Source organism: Pelobates fuscus, chromosome 6, assembly GCF_036172605.1.
Source record: "Pelobates fuscus isolate aPelFus1 chromosome 6, aPelFus1.pri, whole genome shotgun sequence".
NCBI classification, from domain to species: domain Eukaryota; kingdom Metazoa; phylum Chordata; class Amphibia; order Anura; family Pelobatidae; genus Pelobates; species Pelobates fuscus.
Genome location: NC_086322.1, coordinates 278,266,634 through 278,290,171, shown reverse-complemented (window position 1 = coordinate 278,290,171; position 23,538 = coordinate 278,266,634). Strand labels below are relative to the sequence as shown.

General features: G+C 39.5%; 1 protein-coding gene across 1 annotated transcript; it reads left to right on the top strand.

The window, feature by feature from the left end:
* The first annotated feature begins 7,450 nt into the window (after window positions 1-7,450).
* LOC134614949 (keratin, type I cytoskeletal 19-like) lies at window positions 7,451-21,514 on the top strand. The gene is made up of 8 exons (XM_063459234.1): window positions 7,451-8,114; window positions 9,163-9,245; window positions 12,148-12,304; window positions 14,929-15,090; window positions 15,193-15,318; window positions 17,249-17,469; window positions 18,484-18,512; window positions 20,744-21,514. Exons 1-8 carry the CDS (start codon window positions 7,671-7,673, stop codon window positions 20,830-20,832), a joined length of 1,311 nt encoding a protein of 436 aa, XP_063315304.1. The 5' UTR covers window positions 7,451-7,670; the 3' UTR covers window positions 20,833-21,514.
* The last annotated feature ends 2,024 nt before the right edge of the window (window positions 21,515-23,538 follow it).

The window sequence follows — 23,538 nt, the reverse complement described above, 5'->3', positions numbered from 1 at the left end:
CAACAAAATGGGGGAACTAGCATACACTAAACTATATGACATTAAAGGAGAAACTGAACCATGATGGGATGAGACACATGACTGGGCAGTTAACTTAAATGGGTACATGTTATTTAAGTATAGGAAAAACAAGAAGGGTGGTGGGCAATGTTTGTATGTCATCCATGAGATAAAGCTAAATCTTAAGCAAGTGGAATATGATGTGGAAGCTTTATGGGTAAATATCTGCTTGGGGCAAAAGAAGGGAAATCTACTATTGGTTGAGATATGTTATAAACCACCTAATGTTAGTATTGATGACAGTGGCGTACACACAAACAATGGGGCCCCGGTGCAAAAATGATCCGCCCCCCCCCTCCCTATTACCCTCCACAATCATACACACACATACATAGACACATACACACAGACACATACACACAGACACATACAAACAGACAGGCATACATATATACATACAGACACACACAGACATACATACAGACCGACACACAGACAAGCACACAGACACATACATACAAACTGACAGGCACACATACAGACACACACACACACACACACACACATACAGACAGGCACACATACATACAGACAGGCACACATACAGACAGACAGACAGACACACACACACAAGACACACATACATACAAAGACACATACATAAAAAAACAGACAGGCACACATACACACAGGCAGACACATACAGACAGACACATACACAGACAGACACACACATACAAATATACAGACAGACACACACACACACACACACACACACACACGATGCACATACATACATACATACAAACAGACAAGCACACACACATACAGGCAGACACACACACAAGATACACATACATACAAAGACACAGACATAAAAAAACAGACAGGCACACATACACACAGGCAGACACATACAGACAGACACACACACACACAGAGACAGACACACACATACAAACATACAGACAGACACACACACACACACAAAAGACGCACATACATACATACAAACAGACAAGCACACACACATACAGGCAGACACACATACATACATACACAGACAGGCACACACACACATCCATACAAACAGGCAGACACACACACACAGATAGACAGGCACACATACATACAGACAGACAGGCATACAGACAGACACACACACAAAATGTTTAAGTCACCCTCCTGTTTCCTACCTTTAAGGTGCAGGAGGGTGACTTTCCCTGGGATCCAGTGGTGGCTCAGGTGGATGGGAGTCAGAGTTCCCACTCTGACTCCCTCTGCTTCCTCCTGCACGGTCACTTCCTCCCAGCTTGTGATGTCATCACAGGGGGCCCGGTCGCGCTGTTAAAGCGCCCAGCGCTTACCGGGCCCCCTGACAATCCATACCCATCGGGTGGCCCTGACAGCATGGATCGTTTTGCCACGCGGGCCGGGGCCGCAGAAGATGATGGCAGTTGATACCCGGTCACAGGGGTCCGCAGGGCAGCCGGGCCCCCTGGGGTGGCGGGCTCGGTCGCAGCTGCGACCCCTGCGACCCCTGCGACCGCAGTATGTACGCCGCTGATTGATGAGGAACAACAGCTAATTGAGCAAATTGAGAAAGCTGTAACACGTTAATTATTCGAGATTTTAATTATCCAGACATTAATCGGGACAGAGGGACTAGTAGTTCAGCAAAGGGAATTAGGTTTTTGGACTTGTTAAATGACACCTTCATGTCACAACTTGTACAAGCACCAACTAGAAAGTACGCTTGTCTGGATTTAGTTGGAGAGTGGCCACAAATTATTTGCACCATACTAACAGCCATGAGCTGTAGTGGTTATTTTACTTATAACGCTGAGAGTGTCCCTTCTGTCAGTACTCAAAAAATAATGGACATATGAAACATAACCATGATATTACTTCAGGAAATTTGCCAGCAGTTTGTTTAATGTTTTGCATACAGTAAGGGAAGTAAATTCAGCAGCAGAATGAGTGTTTTGCCCTTATTCACATAAGTCATGACTCTGTGTGTTATTGGGGCAACAGATATAATGAGCTATTATGGGTCAGCGGTCATGAGAAATTTCAACATGCTCATTACAATCAGTGCAGTAGGTAATTTGCAAAACAAAGACAATTTCTGTAGCAACTGAATGAAGGCTAATAGAGGTGTAATTGCACGTGCATTCACTTATTACGTAAATTTCATTCCCGAATGCCTAAACATATTTAAAAATTCTCTCTCAAAGGAGTAAACGGGCAATACAGGGATGGTTTGAGTCATGCTAGCCATTTTCTTGTTGATGCGGTTTGTACAGAACAGGAATCAATTCAGTGGGAAAATCTCAATTAATTAATTAATTAATTAATTAATATAATGTTTAAGTTCTAAGAGAATATTTACAATATTTTATAGATTATTTATTAAGATGCAAAATGGTGAAAAACCCCCTTGGAGTATTTTTTCTATAAATATAAAAGTCTGACGGAGTGAGTAACAGACGTATTATTTATTTAATAATGTATTTTGTGTACAAATATCCACAATTATTTTTTTCCAATGTTCTTAAAATTAGAAATTAGCCAGATAGAGATTAGAAAGGATGTAGTGAAAAGTAGGCACTGCAAATACAAGACCAAGTGTCCCTAGCTATATTCACAAGGGTATATCACCTGGGTTGAATTTAAGGGACACTATGGGCACCCATAGTGTGTGTGTCTCTATGCATGTATGTGTATGTATGTGTTTCTGTATGTATGTGTGTGTGTCTGTCAGGGGAGGAGGATGGGAGGGGGGCCTGGGATCAGTTTTGCACCAGGGCCCCATGAATTGTGTGTACGCCACTGGTCACCAGTAATGTATTCCTAGTACTATAGTGTTACGGCTCCCCCGGTAGAAGAGGGGTTACTGCCGTAGGAGACGTTCCCTTCCCGAATGCAGAGGTAGACACTGAGCACTCCAAACTGCAGAACAAGCGTCATACGGATCAAATATTCTCCCAAATAGCCGAACAGCAATCATACGAATTAACTATTCTCCCAAACAGCCTAACAGCAATCATACAAATGAAGTATTTTCTCAAACAGCCGAACAAGCGTACTCCATACGAATAATCCCCCCAATGACAAGACAAAGCTCCGTGTTGAGGGTCAGCAGGAATCTCTTTTACTGAGGGCTACTGGCCCGGTATTTATGCAGGTCTCCCACCTGGTGGACACTCCCCTAGGGGACCAGATGGGAGACTGTGACAAGGACATTACATTGACCTATCAGAGTGTTACACATGTAGCCATGCCCCTTTAATTACCCAAGACCCTCTGCTCTGTCCTGGAGATTAATTCAATTATCTCCCTGGACAAGGACCACCCGCCATCTTAAATGACTATGACAATATTGGTTAAAAATATATAACTGGACAATATTTAAATATAACATAAGTGTTCAACGTGTCCCCAGATAGCTGGGATCTGAGCGCACAAAAGTACAGAATAGCGCTCAGATCCTATGCACACAGTCCAATCACCGTGGAGTCAAAGTATTCACCAAGTCTGTTCTCCATACGAATAGACTCCACGGGATGGCTATCTGGGGTATGGCTTTTCGGGAATAAAAATACCGAACATAGGACGCTCGTGGGTTTTCTACCGAATGAGAAGGTAGGTCGGCGGTTTCAGCGGTGTTCGTGCCACATAGTGTCCGTTTTGCGTTCCATGGTTTCGTCGTCGAACACCGCTGAGAATTCGTGCATTTAAAATGGCCGTGACCTCGTGTTCTGGATACGAATGGCAACCACCCAGCTACAGGTACCAATTAAGAGGTGTCTGCGGTTAACCTCAACGTTCTAATGGGGCTAAGAGCTTAACCAGCAGCACACTTCTCTACTGGGTGGTCGGCCGTTCAGGAGTTTTGTTCGGTAATTTCAGGGGAATTATATGAAGTCCATACGAACGGGGAAAAACATGAATTAAGTAAAATCACACGAATCCAATAAACAAATGAATAATAGTTTCATGTAAGTCCAAGACAGAGGGATCTGTCACATATAGTAACCTTTTTAACACTGTGACTGATGGAGCTATCACCCATGCACATGTGATAGTCCCATGACCGCTAACTAAAGTGTCAAACATTGGGCGTGGGCACAGATTGAAAAGATAATACAAGGTACTAAAATGGGCATGTGTTTATAGAGTACCCAAACTAGCTTTAACTCATAATGAAAGCATAGGTAAAACTGGCAAGCATCCAGCTCTCAACTTGCATGCTTAAGCTTGGCATTCAAGTGTATGGTTTCAACACATCTTTTATTGCAGTAATGTCCTCCTATACATCACTGACATCCTGGTAGCAGCTAAATCCAAATAATTTTACAGACAATTCCAAGGGGAAAATGTGTGGAGGCATGAGATTTCCTATGGTGTCTGTGAGTGACAGGATACCATATAAGTAACCCAGACTGGCAGGGCACAGCTGCCAAGTAAATAGTGTGGCATGCATAGCCTGATTAGAGTGGTGCTAGTTTCACTGCCTTTGAAGTGGGAAACCGAGGGTTCAAATTCCAGTCTGCCCACCCTATCCAAAAGTAATGATGATGATATTTATCTGTTTATAGATTGCAAGCTTCTTTACCTCTAAATATACTGTTTCTACAATAGGGAAGCACTGTGTAACATGTTGGTCCTAAAGACAGAAATATGCTGTGGGGGTATGAGTTAATAAATATGACTTAAATGTATTTTACCTTCTATGCCACCAATAAGTCACCTTTATATCTGTAGCAATATAGTCATTAGCATGACCAAAGTCTTATTAGTCACTGCTTTGAAGTTTACCGTTTTGCCATTTATTACTGTTGGGCTATCAGGATTATTTTCATTATATGGTTGTTCAGTTTGGTACATCGGAACCACACAGTCATACGTTCTGAACTCCATCTGCTGACCAGCTTGACGTCACATGCTGTGCAGTCGGGGCCTTGTAATCAGTCAACATGTTATACTTGTATTGGCAAGGCTAACGTTTTTCTGGCCATACCTGTTTTGAACTGACTTGGGCACTGTGAAGTGCTTTCGATAAGTGATCTTGCACCGACTTTGGGTAATACATCACTTTGAGATTTTTCTTCAGGTTTAGTGGTTAAGTGTTTCATCTGTCATTCTCAAATGTAAGAACTCTGAGGATAGAATCCAAATCTTCTAAACGTCGTTACTTGTATATAACACTGGAGAAATTGTTGGAATATATTACAAACTATACCTGTGGCCATAAAATCTGGTTCATCCAATTCAGTTAATCTAAAAAAAAAAAAAAAAAAAAAAAAAAAAAAAAGATTCGATTGAACCTGATTTTATTCGTGTTTTGTCATGGTCTGAATTTCATTGGCATATTCTTGTTTTAAACTACACTGGTTTTTGTCAATGTCCACAAAGTCAACAAATTATGGCTTCCAGCAGGAGTGTAGCCCAAGTATGGTGTGGGTTCACAAGCAACAAGAAAACTTAATAGATTTTTTTTTAACTATTTAGTAGATAAACCTGCAAAGAAAATACATATATTTTTACCTGCTGTTTTCTTTGGTGTTATATGAAAAAAAAAGTTTGCAAAAGCTACAGACCTGCTGTCCGTAGACTTTGTAAACCATCTTGGTTTTCCCTGGCACAAACTTTTGGAGTCTTTTTGAGGAGCCTCTGCGCTGGAACTGTGACCGCACACATGCTCATGGCTTTCCAATGTTTCTCAATGAGCTGGTTATTGTCTCTCGTCACAAGTAAAAAAAAGTGTGAATTTCCATTGAAATCAACACTTTTATAAACTGTCAAAAAAACACAGCCTCCTGACAAATAAAGCATTTCAGCAAGCTACATTGTGCATCCACTTTATACATCTGGAGTGGTCCTTAGAGCACATATATCAGGCACCTTCCTAAGTAAATACCTTTAACAGTACCTCATTGTTAATAATTTAGGTGCAATGCTATTTGCAAGCCTAACTGTGTTACACACTAAAGTGAGAATTCAAAGTGAATTTCACATTTTAGGACAAAGTAGCTGATCTGGGAGCATTGCTGAATAAGATACTTTTTCCAATGTGGCTCTTTTGCCCTTAAAGGGACATTATAGTCATCAGAACAACTACAGCTTAATGTAGTTATTTTGATATGTATAGTCAGTCACTGCAGTCATTTTAATGTAAACATTGTCTTTTCAGAGAAAATGCAGTGTTTATATGGCTCTCTAAGGACACCTCCGGTGACAGTGACTCAGATGGCCACTAGAGGTGCTTCCTGGGTCAGTGTTGCACAGTATGTCCCCGTTCCCCAGGGCCGATGGAAGCTGTAAAAGCCTAGCAATGATCCAAGAGCAGGGGGCAAGCAGGGAGGCCTCACCAGGATCTTTTCAGACAAAGACACATTTAGCATTACCGTGGTTGAGCGTGATTGGTATTTAAATTAATTAATGAGCGAATAGCTCATCTATCAGTCTGGGGCCACTAACTGTGAACCCAGCTATCCGAGGAGCTCCACGCCTCGCCAATGCAGAGATTCTTTCTCATTAGCCATACCAATTATTACCGGCAGTAGGCAGCAGTGATAGGCCGATTGAACACAGCAGACACTCTCAGCCTATCACTGCCCCCATCACTTGTCTGGCTAATGAGGAAAGAGTATCCTGAGTAGCACAGAGGGACCTAGATGCAAGGTTCTTGGGATGTTCATTCAGTGGTTATGGTGCATAGACTGTCCTTTAACATTTTTCATTGTGACTTTGTTCAGGGGGGCTATACATACATTAATACTAATAGTTTAGAGAAGAATGGTAATGCAATCATTAATATAAAATAAACATTGAAAGATTATAAAACAAAATATAGTAATCTTAAAAAAAAAAAAAAAAAAAAAACAAACACTCCAAGCACCCTGTATAATAGAAGGGTAACTGGTGGACCACAGGTAAATTGTCAAACCATTAGTAAATGAGTACTAAAATTGGGGAGTTGCCAGGGCATTCCTGGCCCTTTAATCGTCACGTTACCAGTGGTTATGGTTTTTAGAGTGTTCTTTTAATAAAAATGTTAGAATCAGGTAGTAAACTACAACTTACCCTACTTAGAATTTACCATTTTGGGCAACAAGCAATAAAGACAGGTCAGTATTTTTTATGCTAGTGTCTAATTTATAAAGTACTGCATTTGTACAAAAATACTTTTTGCTTACATTGTGCTCTTGTCCCAGGAAATTAACACAGAAATTGCAAAAGGTCATTGATCATTACAATCTTAAAATCGTCTTTATGTACAGCCCCTTTCGTACAGTATATTTTTATGTACACAAGGCTGTGGAAACTTTCTATTTATTTTTCTAAACCAGAAAGGTAGCTCTCGGGTTACCACTATAGCCTGAAGCAAAGAACTGCTTGTTCTGAGTGACTCCCTTTGTTAGAAGAGAAAATGAGAGAAAGAAACTGATACGCATCTGCCACTGAGGAATCTGTCAAAAGTTGAGATTTGGAAAGGTATGACAATGGCACTTGTCCAGGTAGGAGGATATATTAAACAACTACACATCTTTACCATGGCAACAGCAGCTGAGGACAGCATAAATTGAACATGGGTGATCTTAGGATACTGACATTCTCGGTACCAACCCCAAGAAGCAATTTTGTGCTCTCCTGTCTCTCCAGTCATGAGCTACAACTATGTTCAGAGCAGTTCTTCCAGAAGTGGAAGTGGGCTCTCTGCTCGCCTTTCTGGTGGAGTTTTTGGTTCATCGAGTACCCATGGAGGTTTTGGGGGATCGGGGATTTCTCAAAGCAGTGCAAGATTAGTATCTTCTGGCCTGGGTGGTCATTTTTCCTCCAACTTTGGTGGTTCGTCTTTTGGTGGTGCTGGAGGTTCTGGTTTTAGTGCCGGCAGTGGAGATGGCTTGCTCTCTGGAAACGAGAAGTTTGCCATGCAGAACCTCAACGGACGTCTGTCTAATTACTTGGACAAGGTGCGCTCACTGGAAGAAGCCAACACCGACCTTGAGAAAAAGATCCACGAGTGGTATGAGAAGCAAGGGTCAGTCACCGTACGTGAGCAGGACTACGCACATTATTACACCACAATTGATGAGCTGCGTGAGAAGGTATGCCACCCATTAAATACAGAGCTTCTAGCATATATTGCAACAATTTACTAAGCATAAATTGCTCATGCATATGAAACGATATATGCACAAATAACCTTAACACTATGTCTTACTTCCATTAATGGGAGATATCATTGTCATTTTGTATATTGGACACTAGAAAATGTTTTGCTGGTCTTTATTTGCATGATGTGTTGGATGTTGGGTTACAAGACTGTTAGACACAATGTCAAAATGCTGTATAGCCAATCAAAAATGGACTTTCTAATATTCTTGTTTGCCATTGGTCGAACACAGTGTTCGAGTGATGTAGCTATAAACTCATTCATCTGTAAATTTGTCTATTGCAAATGTACTATTAGTGCTATCCCAAGTGTGTGTGTATATTTACATATTTTAAGGACATATTTGAAAACGAGCAAAATCTCAATGTATCCTTGCTGGAAAAATATTTTATAAATAAATAAATGAATAAATAAATAATATGTATTATTTCATTTTCTCAGATTCTCGTAGCTGTTGATAAAGTCCAAAACTCGCTCAGCCTTTCATTACTTCGCCCACCTTCCTTTTCTGTTGTTAAGACTCTATTCATTCTTATGCTGTATTCCATTTATGGTGAATTACATTTTAATAGCCCAGTACTCTCATTCCATCTTTGTCAGCCTATGCCATAGGTCACTTCTACAATATTTGTTTGGCAGTTTCTGGGCTTTAAGTCCCGGGAGGTGGTTTGATATAAAATGTGGGGCCAGGTGCCAAAGACTATTTGGGGCTTGTTCACTAAACTTTGAATTGTACCAAATTTAAATTCAAATTGCAAAATTAAGGCAAAAACAAGACTATAGTCACAACTTGGCGATGTTAGTCAAGGATTTAGCAATTCAGATTTCAATTAACTACAGTTTGAGGTTTAGTGAATAAATAAACACTTTTGTTTTATAATTCAGTAATTAAGTAATGTTTATTGGTTGATTCAATTGTTATCTTTTCCATTTAAAATTTAACGGTATCAGATTGACTATTCATATTTTTTGTTTTACAGATCTTGAACGCTACCATTGACAACAATCAAATTCTCTTACAAATCGATAATTCGCGGTTGGCCGCTGATGATTTTAAACTTAAGTAAGTGCCCATTCATGCATAGCTAGTGTATTAACTTATATTATTATATAAACAAATAAAATTTAACACTGTGCTCAAATTCCCACTACTCCTGGGTCGACAGCTACAACTATAGTACTTATCAGCCGAAATACGTAGAATAAAACACAAACAAAGTTATCCGTGCACTATCCCAAATACTTATCCACATTTAAATAACTGGAGATTTTTTTTAGTATAACTCCAATGGCCATTAAAGTGTAAGCCTTAGATCCAAGAGGTTTGCCTTGACGTGGCAGGTGAGCTTACACTTTAATGGCTATTGCAGTGATAACTAAAAACCTCCATTTTTTTTAATTGTGTGTGTATATAAATATCAAATCTTTTTTGCCTAAATGTTGCAATTTAGTTTCCCATGCACTGCAGAATATGTTGACGCTATATAAAAGCCAAATAATAATTATTATTTAGTAAAAAAAAACACCTTTTTTTATTCTTCAATAAAGCATCAATGGTCCAAGTTTTAGCCCATGACTGCTATAATGATAACAGCTCTTGTGTTTTACTAAGATCATCTTTTATTGACATTCAATATTTAACGAAGATACACCAATTAACAGCTTGGTTAATATATCAATAATTCGTCTTCTGTTAGTGGAATTTTAATTTTGAAGCTAATCACTGCTGTAAAATTTTTACACAAGCCCTACAGCAGGGGTCATCACGAAGGCCAAACGCCACGTATATCAGTGGATGGAGGGTGGCACTTTCCTTTGTATAGCCAAATTTAATTGTTTAAAGTAGATGACTGCCTAATGTGGTATCCGTGTATGGCATTGACATATGTAAGGATATCAGATTTGGCAATTATCTAATAAATAGCTGAAAAAACTACATTAAAAAAGCTCTTTTCTTAATTTTGATCTTTCAGAAATTTAGTAGATAGTCCTTAATCTAGTATCCTTACCTGGGAATGTCATGAATAAGCATACAAAAATAGGGAGCTATATTACACTTTATTTTTAAGAGGTCCACCCAGTCTCCTTACCTGTCCCAGGAGAGCTGAAATGGACCAGTCAGTCCCCAATATCCCTACCTAGGAGCTGGAGCTGGGGCGACGTCACATCTCGGCTACTGGCACCACTACAGGACATGTAAGGGAGCTGTGCAGGAAAAGAACAGGCATCATAGTGATCACATCTCCCTCTCTGTCTCATGTCCCACCACAGACGGTACATTGGAGCAGGCTGCAGCTATGTATTCTGCCATGGTTCTTAAGCCCCCATTAGGCTTATGCCAGACCTACATGGGCATTTGCTGGGGTGGGCCTTATAAGAAGGGTTACCAAATCCCATATTTTCATGGACAAATATCACGTATAGGTATTGATGAGCAGCATATGAAAAGGGTTGCCCTGTAGTAAAAAAGAAGAGACAATGCAGTGTTCACCTTGCTGCCTAGGGACACCTCCAGTGGCAGTCACTCAGATGGTTACTAAAGGGGCTTTTCAGCGTTTCCATGTCCTGCATGGAGAAGCTGAACTTTCCTCATAAAGATGCACTGATTAAAAAAAGGGAGATGCTGATTGGCAAGGGCAGCGTTTGGCTCCGCCACCTGCCCCGCCTCCTTGGCTGAGATCATCAGAGTTGACGATCTCAGCCAATCCAATGCTTTCCTACGGACCCGTGCAACTTTGGAATACAATTGAGTAAACAACTTATTTAAGGCTGGCAAAGAGTTGCTGGGGTTTAACACTATAGGGTCAGGAATACACGTTTGTAGTCTTGACCAAATAGTAATTAGGCAATCCTGCAAATTATATGTGCATATGGTAACCCTACTTATAAGTTCTTTGGGATGTAGGTTACTGATCCCTATCCTACAATGTACATTTTGTATGTTACTTTCTACTATGTCATTTAGGTTCATGGACAGGTAACGCAACAACCATGGTTATTTACTAATGTGAGAATTATCAGGAATTCAAAGTGCATTTTAAAGGCCAAGGTAGCTGAATTAGAAGCATAGCTGACTTGGATAATTTTTCAGGTCTGGCTATTTTGACCTTAAAAATATGCCAATTTAGACCACCCAGGTGCAGTGCATATAAACAAAAAAGAATAATGACTTCCTTTTTAGTCAGGTATAGCAAAGGATTCCTCTCAATCCTCAATACACATAGAAAAATAGGATATACCTAGACCTATAAAATAAAGAAAGAACACGCTCATAGGGGATTAACGTAAATTCACAAATGGCCCCTTATTTATATGTCACACTCACAAAATGGAAGTGATTTTCAGGCTTATCAATTTAGTGGATTCTCACGAATTCCTCATGGTTAGAATGATGGATATTGAATGTAAAAGATAAAGAACATGATAGTACAGTACTGTCATGAAGTATAAATCAGCTTTAATGGTTGCACTTACAGTATAAAAGAAGTAAAAAAGGCCCATCAGTACAATTCTGTATGTCCCATCAGTGTAGAATAGGATAATTCTTGCAGAAATGTAGGCAGAAAAATCAGATAAAAAAATAAAATAAAATCACAATACAAATGAATAACTCTAACTCTACGCGTTTCATCTGTATTCTCAGACTTCCTCAGGAGTAGTAAGGTGAAAAACAAGTAGGTTTCTGTACTTAACAAGTGTGTTTGTTAAGTGATTTATCTCAATCGTCTCTGTGTTGCTTTGTAATCTGTGTTTGCACAATTTACTCTTCTAACATTGTGGTTTTTCAAAACAACTTTATTGCCCCACCACCCAAGAAGTCGGCAATTCTGGCTCAGTTTTAGAGTTTAGAATAATTATAGACAAGTATGTTTGTGTTCTCAGAAACCACCGTGAGTCCATCATGTCTGTACTAAGCTCTAATTCAAATAATATACTCCAACAAAACATAAACATTTATTATACAGGTATGAAAATGAGCTCTCTCTGCGTACGAGTGTTGAAGCGGACATCAATGGCTTGCGCAAAGTCTTGGATGAATTAACCCTCTCCAAAGCAGACTTGGAATTGCAAATTGAGAACCTCACCGAGGAACTTGCATACCTGAAGAAGAATCATGCAGAGGTTTGTTGTTCTAGATCTGGGTTGAAACAGGCTGGCAGAGAGTTATGGGAATTGTAGTTCAAACGCAGCTCTAGGGCCAGGGTTACTGTAGCATATGTGTAAATATAATACCTTCTTATATAGATATTCGTCAATTTACCATAATTACAAAAATCTATGGAGATGAAATAGCTGATGGAATGAATCAACATGGTTTTAAAGAAATAATTTGTTTCTAAATTATGCATTTGCCTTATCATATATAGAAATACATTGCAACAAAGTGAACAAGGATAGGGTGGCAAGTGTGATACAAGAATTAAGAAAACATTGAGAACTGTACTATAATGGATATTATACATTGTGCATGCCCCCGGTGGCCATTGATGATATTACATCACAGTTGGGAAAAAATTAAGTTTGCAGCTACAAACTAAGTATAGGTTATTTAAAGGTACATTCCAGAAACCTAAGGTGCAAAAATCTATCAGCAAAAATAAAATAAAATCCAGTGGTATAATCACCGTAATCCCTTCTTACCCCATCTACTGCTGGTATACAATACCTTTGTGTATTTTGGAAACTGGGGTCAATTTACTAGTTGTGGTAGAAGCCGGTTTAAATTACTGAGTGATTTACAATTAGAGGTCAACCCTCTACCTGTCAACATTGGCGTCCTGTAAAACGGGATGCCAGTGGACGGGGTAAAAAGGAGTGGACCGATTATGCAAATTCTTCTAGTGGCATCGCCCAAAGGGGTGGGTTCGACAGGAGAATTGGCCTTTCTGGGGACAGTTCCCTTGTATCCCTAAAAGTGCGACACCAGGGAACAAACCTGGTATAGCGGGACAAGACCCTGAAATAGGGACTATCCCACCAAAATTGGGACAATTGGGAGCTCTGCATCATCAAGATCCAATTTAATGTGTGGGCTGACCTACACCCTAACTAGACATGTTTAACAATTGTTTTCCAATGATTAGTGCAACACCAGGACAAAACATGTAACATGCAGGTTATATGCACATGTAACCTAGTATGGTTGCAAATAGCAAGACAACAACACTTTCTGCATTCTCAACCCAAGCCCACGCAAATGAAAAAATTTAAATAAATATATATATATTTTGATAATCTTTATTTGTACTTTTTGAAAGAGGGATAACAGTACGGTAGCATGCAAACTTGGCATCAACATTGCCTGGGTAACAGTATGAAGTCAAATCTCATAAGTTGTACTACTTATATAATATAAGGCTAACATGATCATTAACAAGAAATTAAGGCTGCCTAACACAGTTTGCCCATGAGTTTGTAAGTCCTCTAAGAGCAAGAGAGGGCCAGGGTGTAAATAACCCATAGTGGGGGCTTTACAGAAGCATGTGCCCAGTCTAGGGAATAGACATAGCAGAAAGAAAAATAAATAAATTGGGTGGTGTCGATAGGATCGGTAATCGTCAGAGGCTTGGCAAGTATGTCTCGGGTTCCCAGTTCCCCTGTCCTCTAGGTCTCTGCAGTCAAGTGCGACATACAGTCCAACCAGGGCATCCAGGTAAGTACACAATTAGCAGAGGTTCCTTTGAGGACAGCGGACAGCGATTTCATGCTATATATTTTCTCAACCCTAAAAACACCAAAATAAATCAAATGTAAACACATATCAGATTCATAGGTCCACACCATTATTTAAAGCCAGAGCAAAGCAGTTCTGTCATCCCTCTCCTCCCCCCCCCCTCCCCAGTGCCAGCTGGTGAAGATTAAGATGATGGGGCACCAGACTCCTCCCCGAGAATATTATTCCTTCCTATAGGAAAGAGATTCAGTGAGCTGAGCATAATCCAGAGATGCTCATACAAAAAAGCACAACATAAAGATATCAATAAAATACATAGAGCTGGGTACAAAATAGAGATAAACATACAACAAACAGAGCTGAGAAAAAGATAGAGATATAATGATGCCCATTAAACATGCAAAACTGGGTACTAAAGAGATACCCATACAATACACAGAACTTGGCACTATACAACGATGCCCATTAAACACAGAAGTGGGTACTACAGAGATACACATACAACAGGTAGTCGAATAAAATAAAGAGATATAACATATAGAGGTGAGAACAGTAAGGAGATACTAATAACTGTATGGCAGACAGTCACCAGAGGTAGTCTAGACCCTGCAATATAAACTTTTCAGTTTCTCTGAAACATGTTTTACATTGCAGGACTAAGGGGGACAGGGCCACTGCACCCAGATCACTTCAATGGGATAAAGTGGTCTGAGTACCGATATTGTCCCTTCAATGTATTATATATGTAATGCATTTTAAAACGTGGGTCCACTCTTACCTATACCATCCCTATAATTGATCTAATACAGTACAGTATTCCAAAATATGTTGGCCCTTCGTAAATAAAGTAACAAAAAAATAATAGTAATAGTCAAATAATGGTTAAAATACATAAATAAAATATGTTAAAGGACTACAACACAATAATATGGGAAGACTGTGAAGAAATGAGGGGTTGAAAGATTTTAAAATAAAAAATTGAGACAGGAGAAGATTTATTACCATTGCATTCAACGTTTCAGGTTTTTTTATTATATATATATATTTTTTTCCAATTTATGCAATTCCACAGGAAATGAGTGAAAAGGGCCAGATGATGAGTGGTACAGTAAACGTTGAAATGGATGCAGCTCCTGGAACAGATTTGACCAAGATATTGTCCGAAATGAGAGATCAGTATGAATACATCGCGGAAAAGAATAGGCGGGACGCGGAAGCTTGGTATATAGCTCAGGTATGGTATCTTATAACCGTCTGTTCATCTGGCTCGTTAGGTGTGTTAACCGGTTCATGCTGGTTTTATCAATAAAAACTACGTTTTATTTCTATTTTCCAGAGTGAATCACTACAGAAAGAAGTTGTTACCCACGTCGAGCAAGTACATACCACTAAGACCGAGATAAGTGAGCTAAGACGTACCTTGCAGGGACTCGAGATTGAATTGCAATCCCAATACAGCACGGTGAGCATACAGTTGTGACAGCCCCACATGGCCTTTTACAATATTTTCCTCAACACTTATTACAGGCTACAAAAGTTTCACAACTGAATGTCTGTCCATCTGTCTATTGGTGTAGGAACCGTAGAAAGGTTTGACCGGACAGGCTCTAATAAGAATTGGCTATAAACCTATTTAAACTATGTCAGCTGAGTTAACCCCTTAAGGACCAAACTTCTGGAATAAAAGGGAATCATGACATGTCACACATGTCATGTGTCCTTAAGGGGTTAAAGGACCACTATGGGCACCCAAACCACTTCAGCTCAATGAAGTGGTCTGGGTGCCAGGTCCATCTAGGGTTAACCCTGCAGCTGTAAACAGAGCAGTTTCAGAGAAACTGCTCTGTTTACATATGGGTTAATCCAGCCTCTAGTGTCTGTCTCATTGACAGCCGCTAGAGGCGCTTCCGCAGATCCCAGCATCCATAGGAAAGTATTGAGAATGCTTTCCTATAGACTGACTGAATGCGCGCGTGGCTCTTGCCGCGCATGCGCATTCGCGGAAGAGGTAGGAGAGTCCCCAGCACTGAGGGAGCCCGGCGCTGGAGAAAGGCAAGATATTAACCCCTTCCTCCTCCTTCAGCCCGGTGGGAGGGGGGCCATGAGGGTGGGGGGGACCTATTAACCCCTTAAGGACACATGACATGTGACATGTCATGATTCCCTTTTATTCCAGAAGTTTGGTCCTTAAGGGGTTAATACTATAGTGCCAGAAGTTTGGTCCTTAAGGGGTTAATACTATAGTGCCAGGAAAACGAGTTTGTTTGCCTGGCACTATAGTGGTCTTTTAATATTTTAATATTTCTTACATAACATAGTCAGTTATTCAATAAAGGTCTTTACACTAACATTTTTGCATCTACCCGGTGAAATTTAATTGTTTTAAATGATATGTGGAGAAGATATCCAACGTTTGTAAAATATGTTGTGTTTTTCTCATCTCTTTTAAACAGTAATCCATAGAATCAAAAAGGTACTCCATCATGACTAGTGGACTTTTACCCCTTACAACTCCAGTTGTCCCTCCCATTGCCGCACTTCTACATCCATATTTCTGTCTATAAGCTAACCGTAAATCTACCATCTTCCCCTTGTTATAGACACTTTAGTGACCTTAATGTTTAAGGATGTTAAAGGGTCACCAGAATAACTACAGCGTATTGTATTTGTCCTGGTGAGTAGAATCATTATCTTCAGGCTTTTTGCAGTAAACACTGTCTTTTTAGAGAAAAAGCAGTATTTACATTATAGCCTAGGGATACCTCCACTGGCTATAATGTATGTCTACTAGATGGAGACAGTGAACTTTTCTCATAGAGATGCGTTGATTTAATGCATTTCTATGAGGAGATGCTGATTGGCCAGGTCTGTGTTTGGCTTGTGCTGGCTCTGCCCCTGATCTGCCTCCTTGACACTCTCAGCCAATCCAATGCTTTCCTAGGAGAAAGCAGTGGATTGGCTGAAAACACCACTTCTGATGATGTCAGCCAAGCAGGCAGATCAGGGCAGAGCCAATTGTAGCAGACTGGAATAAAGGTAAGATTTTACTATATTTGGGGGAAATTAGGGGAGCTTGATGGTGGTTTTAACACTAGAGGGTCAGGAATACATGTTTGTTTTCCTGACCCTATAGTGTTCCCTTAAGTAAAGCCTATACAATAGCTTAGCTGACTGACAAGCAAATGTGGTTTAGCCACGTTTGCAAAATTTTTCGTAGTTATGGTACAACTAGAAGTATATATCCTCAAGAATGTGCTGTAAAAACCTAGACAAAGGTTGTGTGAATCGTGAACAAGAACAGGGCAAGCAACATTAAAGGGTTATTTGAATATTTTAATCAACAAATAAATTGAAAAAAAACGAATTTTATCTTGTGTTTTTTATTGCATCAGAAATCAGGTTTTGAAGCCAATCTCGCAGAAACGGAGTCCCGTTACTCTGCCAAGCTTGGTCACATTCAGTCTGTCATTGGTGGCATCGAGCATCAGCTGGGAGATCTTCGGTCAGAAATGGAACGCTGCAATCTGGAGTACAAGAATCTCTTAGATATCAAGGCCCACCTTGAAGCGGAGATTGCAACATACCGCAAGCTGATGGATGAGCACAGTGGCAGGTAACGTCTTGAAGTTAGTAGAAATTAGGTATTTAGATAACAATGCAATTGTACAAAGTATTTTTTTTTTAATCCCCTTGTTCTTGTACAAATTTCCAATTGCATTGCAGGAATATTAAAAGGGCACTAACATAACGTTATGATGCAACGAGAGCCACAATAGCCGTCTATCTGCTTATAAACACATGTATGTGTTGGCAAGTAGTCACATCTATAGTTCCCGTTCACCATAAATGGAACTAGTAGCAAGCCAATATCAGCCACAGTGCATTTTATATGAGTTCAGATAGTTTGAATGGAACTGCTTTTAAGTGCTGATGAACTGTACATATCCTATGAAACTCAGCTGAGCAGGGGTTTATAGAATTATAGTATATCGATAGCACACCCACCGAAAATACTTCCAACACCAGAACTGGATATTTAGTGTGAAGTTCTCACAGCACAAAGCTGCAAATGATGGGAATATGCAACAAACATAGGAACTTCAAAGTTAAAAATCTTTATTAATTTTTACATATTTCAGTCTGAAAATCCTTGAAATCTTTGTGATTTTGTGATAACACAAAAAAAATGTAGTAATAAATTCTAAAAAAAAAGAAAATAAAGAACAAATTTAGGCCTTAAATAATAATAATTAGTACTTTTTTGCATCTAGGACTAGTAGCAATTTATTAAACAACTAAAAAAAAAGTAAGACCTGTTTTAGTATGTTGCATGAACTCACACTTAAACGAAAATCAAACAATGCATTCTGGTAGCATGCTTTTCAATGAGAGAACATTTATTTACTATTTTTTTTACGAGAATACAAATTATATGCATAATTTTTGGCAGTTCATATGTAGTTCCTTTTTTAGATACTTTTTCGGTTGTAACTTGTTAGAGCATGTCTCTCATGGGGCTAAGCAGAATGTGAGTTTTAGCTACAGGTAAAAAGAAAGGGGGACCAACACGTATTTAATTTGTGTTTTTTCTCCCCCTGTAATTTAATTATGTGTTTGTTTATTGCAGCACTGAAGGATCTGGCAAAGAGACCTCAGGTAAAAATATTATTAGCTAATATTAGTTAATACATCAAGTGTTTAGATATGCACCCGTAATGTCTATAACAGCGTAACACTAATGAGATTTATTCTCTGATGAGATTGATGCACTAAACCAGGAATCGCTTAGAATGCTGAGAACTTAATTTCTCATCTCGTTTTACAATTCCCTTCTCAATTCTCCAAGTTTCACTGAATCTTTAAAATAAAAATAAAAGCCTTGGAAAGAGCCTCACTAGTCCAATATTTAGCCAATGGCTGCCATGACAGCTACAGCCTTTCAGAGTCATTTTTGGCAAACTATATTCAATCATATACAAAACATATCATCCATCTTGAGATATTCTGTAAAAAATGAACAGGGTTATTCAATGAACTGAGAGTTCAAAGTGAAATTCAAATTTAACTACGAAATAGTCAGGGTGGAAAAAAATCCAGCTATGCTTCTATTGTGACTATTTTGACCTTAAATTTGATATCCACTTTGAATTCTAACTTAGAAACATAGAATGTGACGGCAGATAAGAACCATTCGGCCCATCTAGTCTGCCCAATTTTCTAAATACTTTCATTAGTCTCTGGCCTTATCTTATAGCTAGGATAGCCTTATGCCTATCCCATGCATGCTTAAACTCCTCTACTGTGTTAACCTCTACCACTTCAGCTGGAAGGCTATTCCATGCATCCACTACCCTCTCAGTAAAGTAATACTTCCTGATATTATTTTTAAACCTTTGCCCCTCTAATTTAAGACTATGTCCTCTTGTTGTGATAGTTTTTCTTCTTTTAAATATAGTCTCCTCCTTTACTGTGTTGATTCCCTTTATGTATTTAAATGTTTCTATCATATCCCCCCTGTCTCGTCTTTCCTCCAAGCTATTCATGTTAAGATCCTTTAACCTTTCCTGTTCTTCAGTGAATAACCCAGTAAAGCTGCATATACATTGAATTTGGTTTAAAAAATAAAGGTATTTTAATCCCATAAATCTGATTTACAAGTTTATATCTTATTGAGGTGGTAAAGGAGGACACTCCAGTAGTTTCTGACTCTCAAACGAGACCTGGAATGTAGTGTTAGACATATCCTGCCTTACTTATCAGACAAGCAAAGTTCAAGGCTGATTGTATATAAGAAATTCAAACATTAACCAACTGAAAAATAAAATAGGAAAAAAAAATTAAAAACACGCCCCTTCACCTCAAAATATTTAACATTCCCCCTCCTCCCCCCCGTACCCTGAAAATCTGTTTAGGCTCATTAAAAGTTCCGATTCATTATACAATACGCTCCTTTAACATACATATCACCTAATTCAAGGGTGCCCAAAAGGTGTTTTAAAACTACAGCTTCCATGATGCTTTGTCATTCTAAAGGAATGCAAAGCATCATGGGAGTTGTAGTTCTACAACTCTGGGCATCTACCTTCTGACCTAATTCAACATGAAAATTTGCCTCCTTTTTTATAGTGACATTTAGATTTTTTCATGGAATTCTAACTACTTTTTACACAATTTCTACAGTTCTTGTAAGGCTTGCCCAATAAGGGGAATTAAATCACATTAAAGGAACACTATAGTCACGTAAACAACTTTAACTTAATGAAGCAGTCTTGGTGTGTAGTTCATGCATCTCAGGTTTTACTGCTCAATTCACTGCCATTTAGGAGTTAAATCGCTTTGTTTATGTTTATAAAGCGCTTGCCACACCTCCCCTGGCTATGATTGACAGAGCCTGCATGGAAAAAAAACTGGTTTCACTTTCAATCAGATGTAATTTACCTTAAACAATTTTATCACTTGCTCTGTAAATTGAACTTTAATCACATACAGGATGCTCTTGCAGGGTCTAGCAAGCTATTAACATAGCAGGGGATAAGAAAATCTAAATTAAACAGAACTTGCAATAAAGGAAGGATAAACATTAGATAGCTCTTTACAGGAAGTGTTTGTGGAAGGCTGTGCAAGTCACATGCAGGGAGGTGTGACAAGGGTTCATAAACAAAGTGATTTAACTCCTAAGTGGCAGATAATTGAGCACTGAGACTGCAGGTGAATGTTCAATACACCAAAACTGTTTCATTAAGCTAAAGTTGTTTTGGTGACTATAGTGTCCCTTTAACTTAAGTGGGAACAGATAATGCGTGATTGTTCATTTTGCTCCTAAAGTTAATTTACCATTTCTACACAAAATGAGTCCTTACTTAAGATGTTGTATTATCTCTTCATAGTTTCAGGTTCTAAAGTGACCACCACGACAACCACTACAAAAGTCCAAGTTGCTTCGAAAGAAGAGTCGACTGCTGTTGAAAAGAAGTGACCTAACATTTGCATCAAAACAAAAATCCAACAAACCCCATTAACTAGGAGTGTAACCAGTCAATTAGACCATGATAGCCATTTCTATTGTTTTGTTAATGCTTTATCTGCTACAATTATGGATTCTGTATTCAACACACACATCTCTACAGTCAATGGAAACCAAAAATATTTGAGAAAATAAGGGATCTTTCAATGAGAACACAGAATCACTGTTCTATCTAAATATCATAGATGTGTGCACTTGATGTATTAAAAGTCAGGGAATGTATATTCGTGTATTAACTAGTCCAGAACGGACTTCATGAATGCTCTGCATCATAAAATGTTTGCAGCTTCCCAAGTAAAAACCTAGATGTAAAGAAAAAGATGTAAAGTTCGTTTTACAAAAATATTTAATGGATACAATCCAAAATTTCAGGTATTTAAACCTCTGCTCTTTACAAAGCTGTGACTCAACAAGAAATGTCAGCTGTTATGAAAAGTACATTTTTCAAATATGAACACTTCTAGCTACCCCTCCGTATCACTATGATTTCAAATGTTATGCTTGTCTTATGCCATGTACTACAACCAAACAAGAAGAGTTTCCAAAACAATTTTTGCTGCCATTGAGATATCTGTATAAATGTTCTCCACGCAGGAACCAGCAGTACATTAATAAATGATACACAGCAACCAAAGTTTGGAATTCTGATTATTGGAACAATACACAAGACATTTTATTAAAATACTCAAGGCAAAAACAATGTGTTCTGGGGCACAGTGCTAAATAGGGACCAATGGAAACCAGTAGATTATCTCTGACGATTTATCACTTTGCACCCAGAATATCAACTGTTTTGCCTTGATAATTCTTCCCTATAGTTTTGCCACTTTTTAGAAATGCAGTTGCCTTCATGAAGGTCACAATACCTAAATTAGTAGTATTTCCTTATTGCACATTAGAGCAGGTTTAACTATAAGGTGGCCATAGGCAGCCACCTAGGGCACAGTGCTAAAATAGGAGCCTTGGAACCAGGAATTTGCTTGGCCCAAATTCACCATTTCTATGTGATAATTGAAATTGAGTCACCAACCAATAAACTGTCTAGCACATTCAGTACATTACTGTGTCTTTCAGACCAAATATAAATGACCAACATGGTATGAAATATAGGGATTACCTACCCACTTCTCTTCAAATGGGGTTATATAAGAATCCTGAACCAATGAAAGGCATTGATGACTGATCAAAGGCATCGAATAATCCAAGAGCAAAAGTGATGTTTATTAAGTGCATCAGATTTTTAGCAAAATCAAACGTGTCTATTTTTTTTACAATAATCATTGGTAGTGATGTCGCAAACACAAAATTTTCGGTTCGCGAGCAGCGAACAGGAACTTCCGCAAACGTTCGCGAACCGGCGAACCGGGCGAACCACCATTGACTTGAATGGGTAGGCGAATTTTAAAACCCACAGGGACTCTTTCTGGCCACAAAAGTGATGGAAAAGTTGTTTCAAGGGGACTAACACCTGGACTGTGGCATGCCGGAGGGGATCTGTAACGGATCACCTGGCACCCCGACTTGGTACCTCCGTTAATGGATGCTCCTAGCGCTTCCTGAGGACTCCAAGCACTCTGGCAGACACCACAATCACCGAATCCGAGAAACCTTTTAAATTCTCCCAAGTGTATGAATGCTGTAGACCATTGAATAGGAACCATATGAATAGGCTTGTACTCCTAACAGTCAACTGGAACAGCATGCAATAAATCCTTCCCCCCAATAATGAGACGACACATCACTTTGAGGGTCAAGTTCAATGGCATAAAAACGACACATCACTTTGAGGGTCAATTCCTGGCATAAAAACGGCTAAGTCCCATTCGAAGTGTGCCTGTACTTCGACTTTAGTCGAAGTGTCGAAGTGGAGTTGATGTTAAGGGTCGGCAGTGTTCGAAGTTAAAATGGCCGCCGCCACGTGGTCCTTTGTCCGATACCGGCCACTTCGACGACTTCGACAACTTCGGTAACTTCGGTAACTTCAACAGCTTCGACAGCTTCGACAGCTTCGACAGCTTCGACTGTGTCCGAAGTGCCATATACAAAAGTACCAATCTGTCCCCAAAGTATTTAAAGGGCTAGGGACAGTATTATACAATCCCCATGCCCAAAAGTAGTTCCCAAAGGGTCAGTACATTATGGCAGCAGTCCATAAGCCCCAATTCAGTCCCTTAAAGGGCAATACCTCCCAGGGACCATAATCACTGGGCAGGAGGCTAGCAACCAGGCTTCTCCAGTTCTCAGTGGCAAGGTTGGTTCCACCACATTTCTCCCCTTTACCAACTAGACTAACAGGGTATCTGACCTCCTGCCGGTCAGTGCCCTGGTTAGTCCAGCAACCCACCCACAAAACAGGAACAGCAGTACAGCTCACCCACAATAACTGGTTACTACACCTGAGTAGAGGAGAACGTTGTCCATGCCCAGGTGCCTCACCACGGCTGTGCTGGGGGCTGGTAGACTGCCTTGGTGGGTTGCTGAGTGGCCAGAGACCAGCGGTACTCTGCCCGGATGCCAGCACTACCACGGGAGTAGTCGGGTTGAAGCCTGGTTGTTGGAGACCGACTGTCTCCCCTTTAAATACACCGCTCTGCTGCTGGAGACCGACTGTCTTCCCTTTAGTTACACAGCTCTGCTGCTGGAGACAGACTGTCTCCC

Excerpts from the sequence above, each read along its gene's own strand:
- LOC134614949 (XM_063459234.1), top strand. The coding sequence starts at position 7,671 with ATGAGCTACAACTATGTTCAGAGCAGTTCTTCCAGAAGTGGAAGTGGG. Across the intron at positions 9,246-12,147 it reads GCTGATGATTTTAAACTTAA|GTATGAAAATGAGCTCTCTC; the intron begins GTAAGTGCCCAT and ends TTTATTATACAG. Across the intron at positions 15,319-17,248 it reads TGCAATCCCAATACAGCACG|AAATCAGGTTTTGAAGCCAA; the intron begins GTGAGCATACAG and ends TTATTGCATCAG.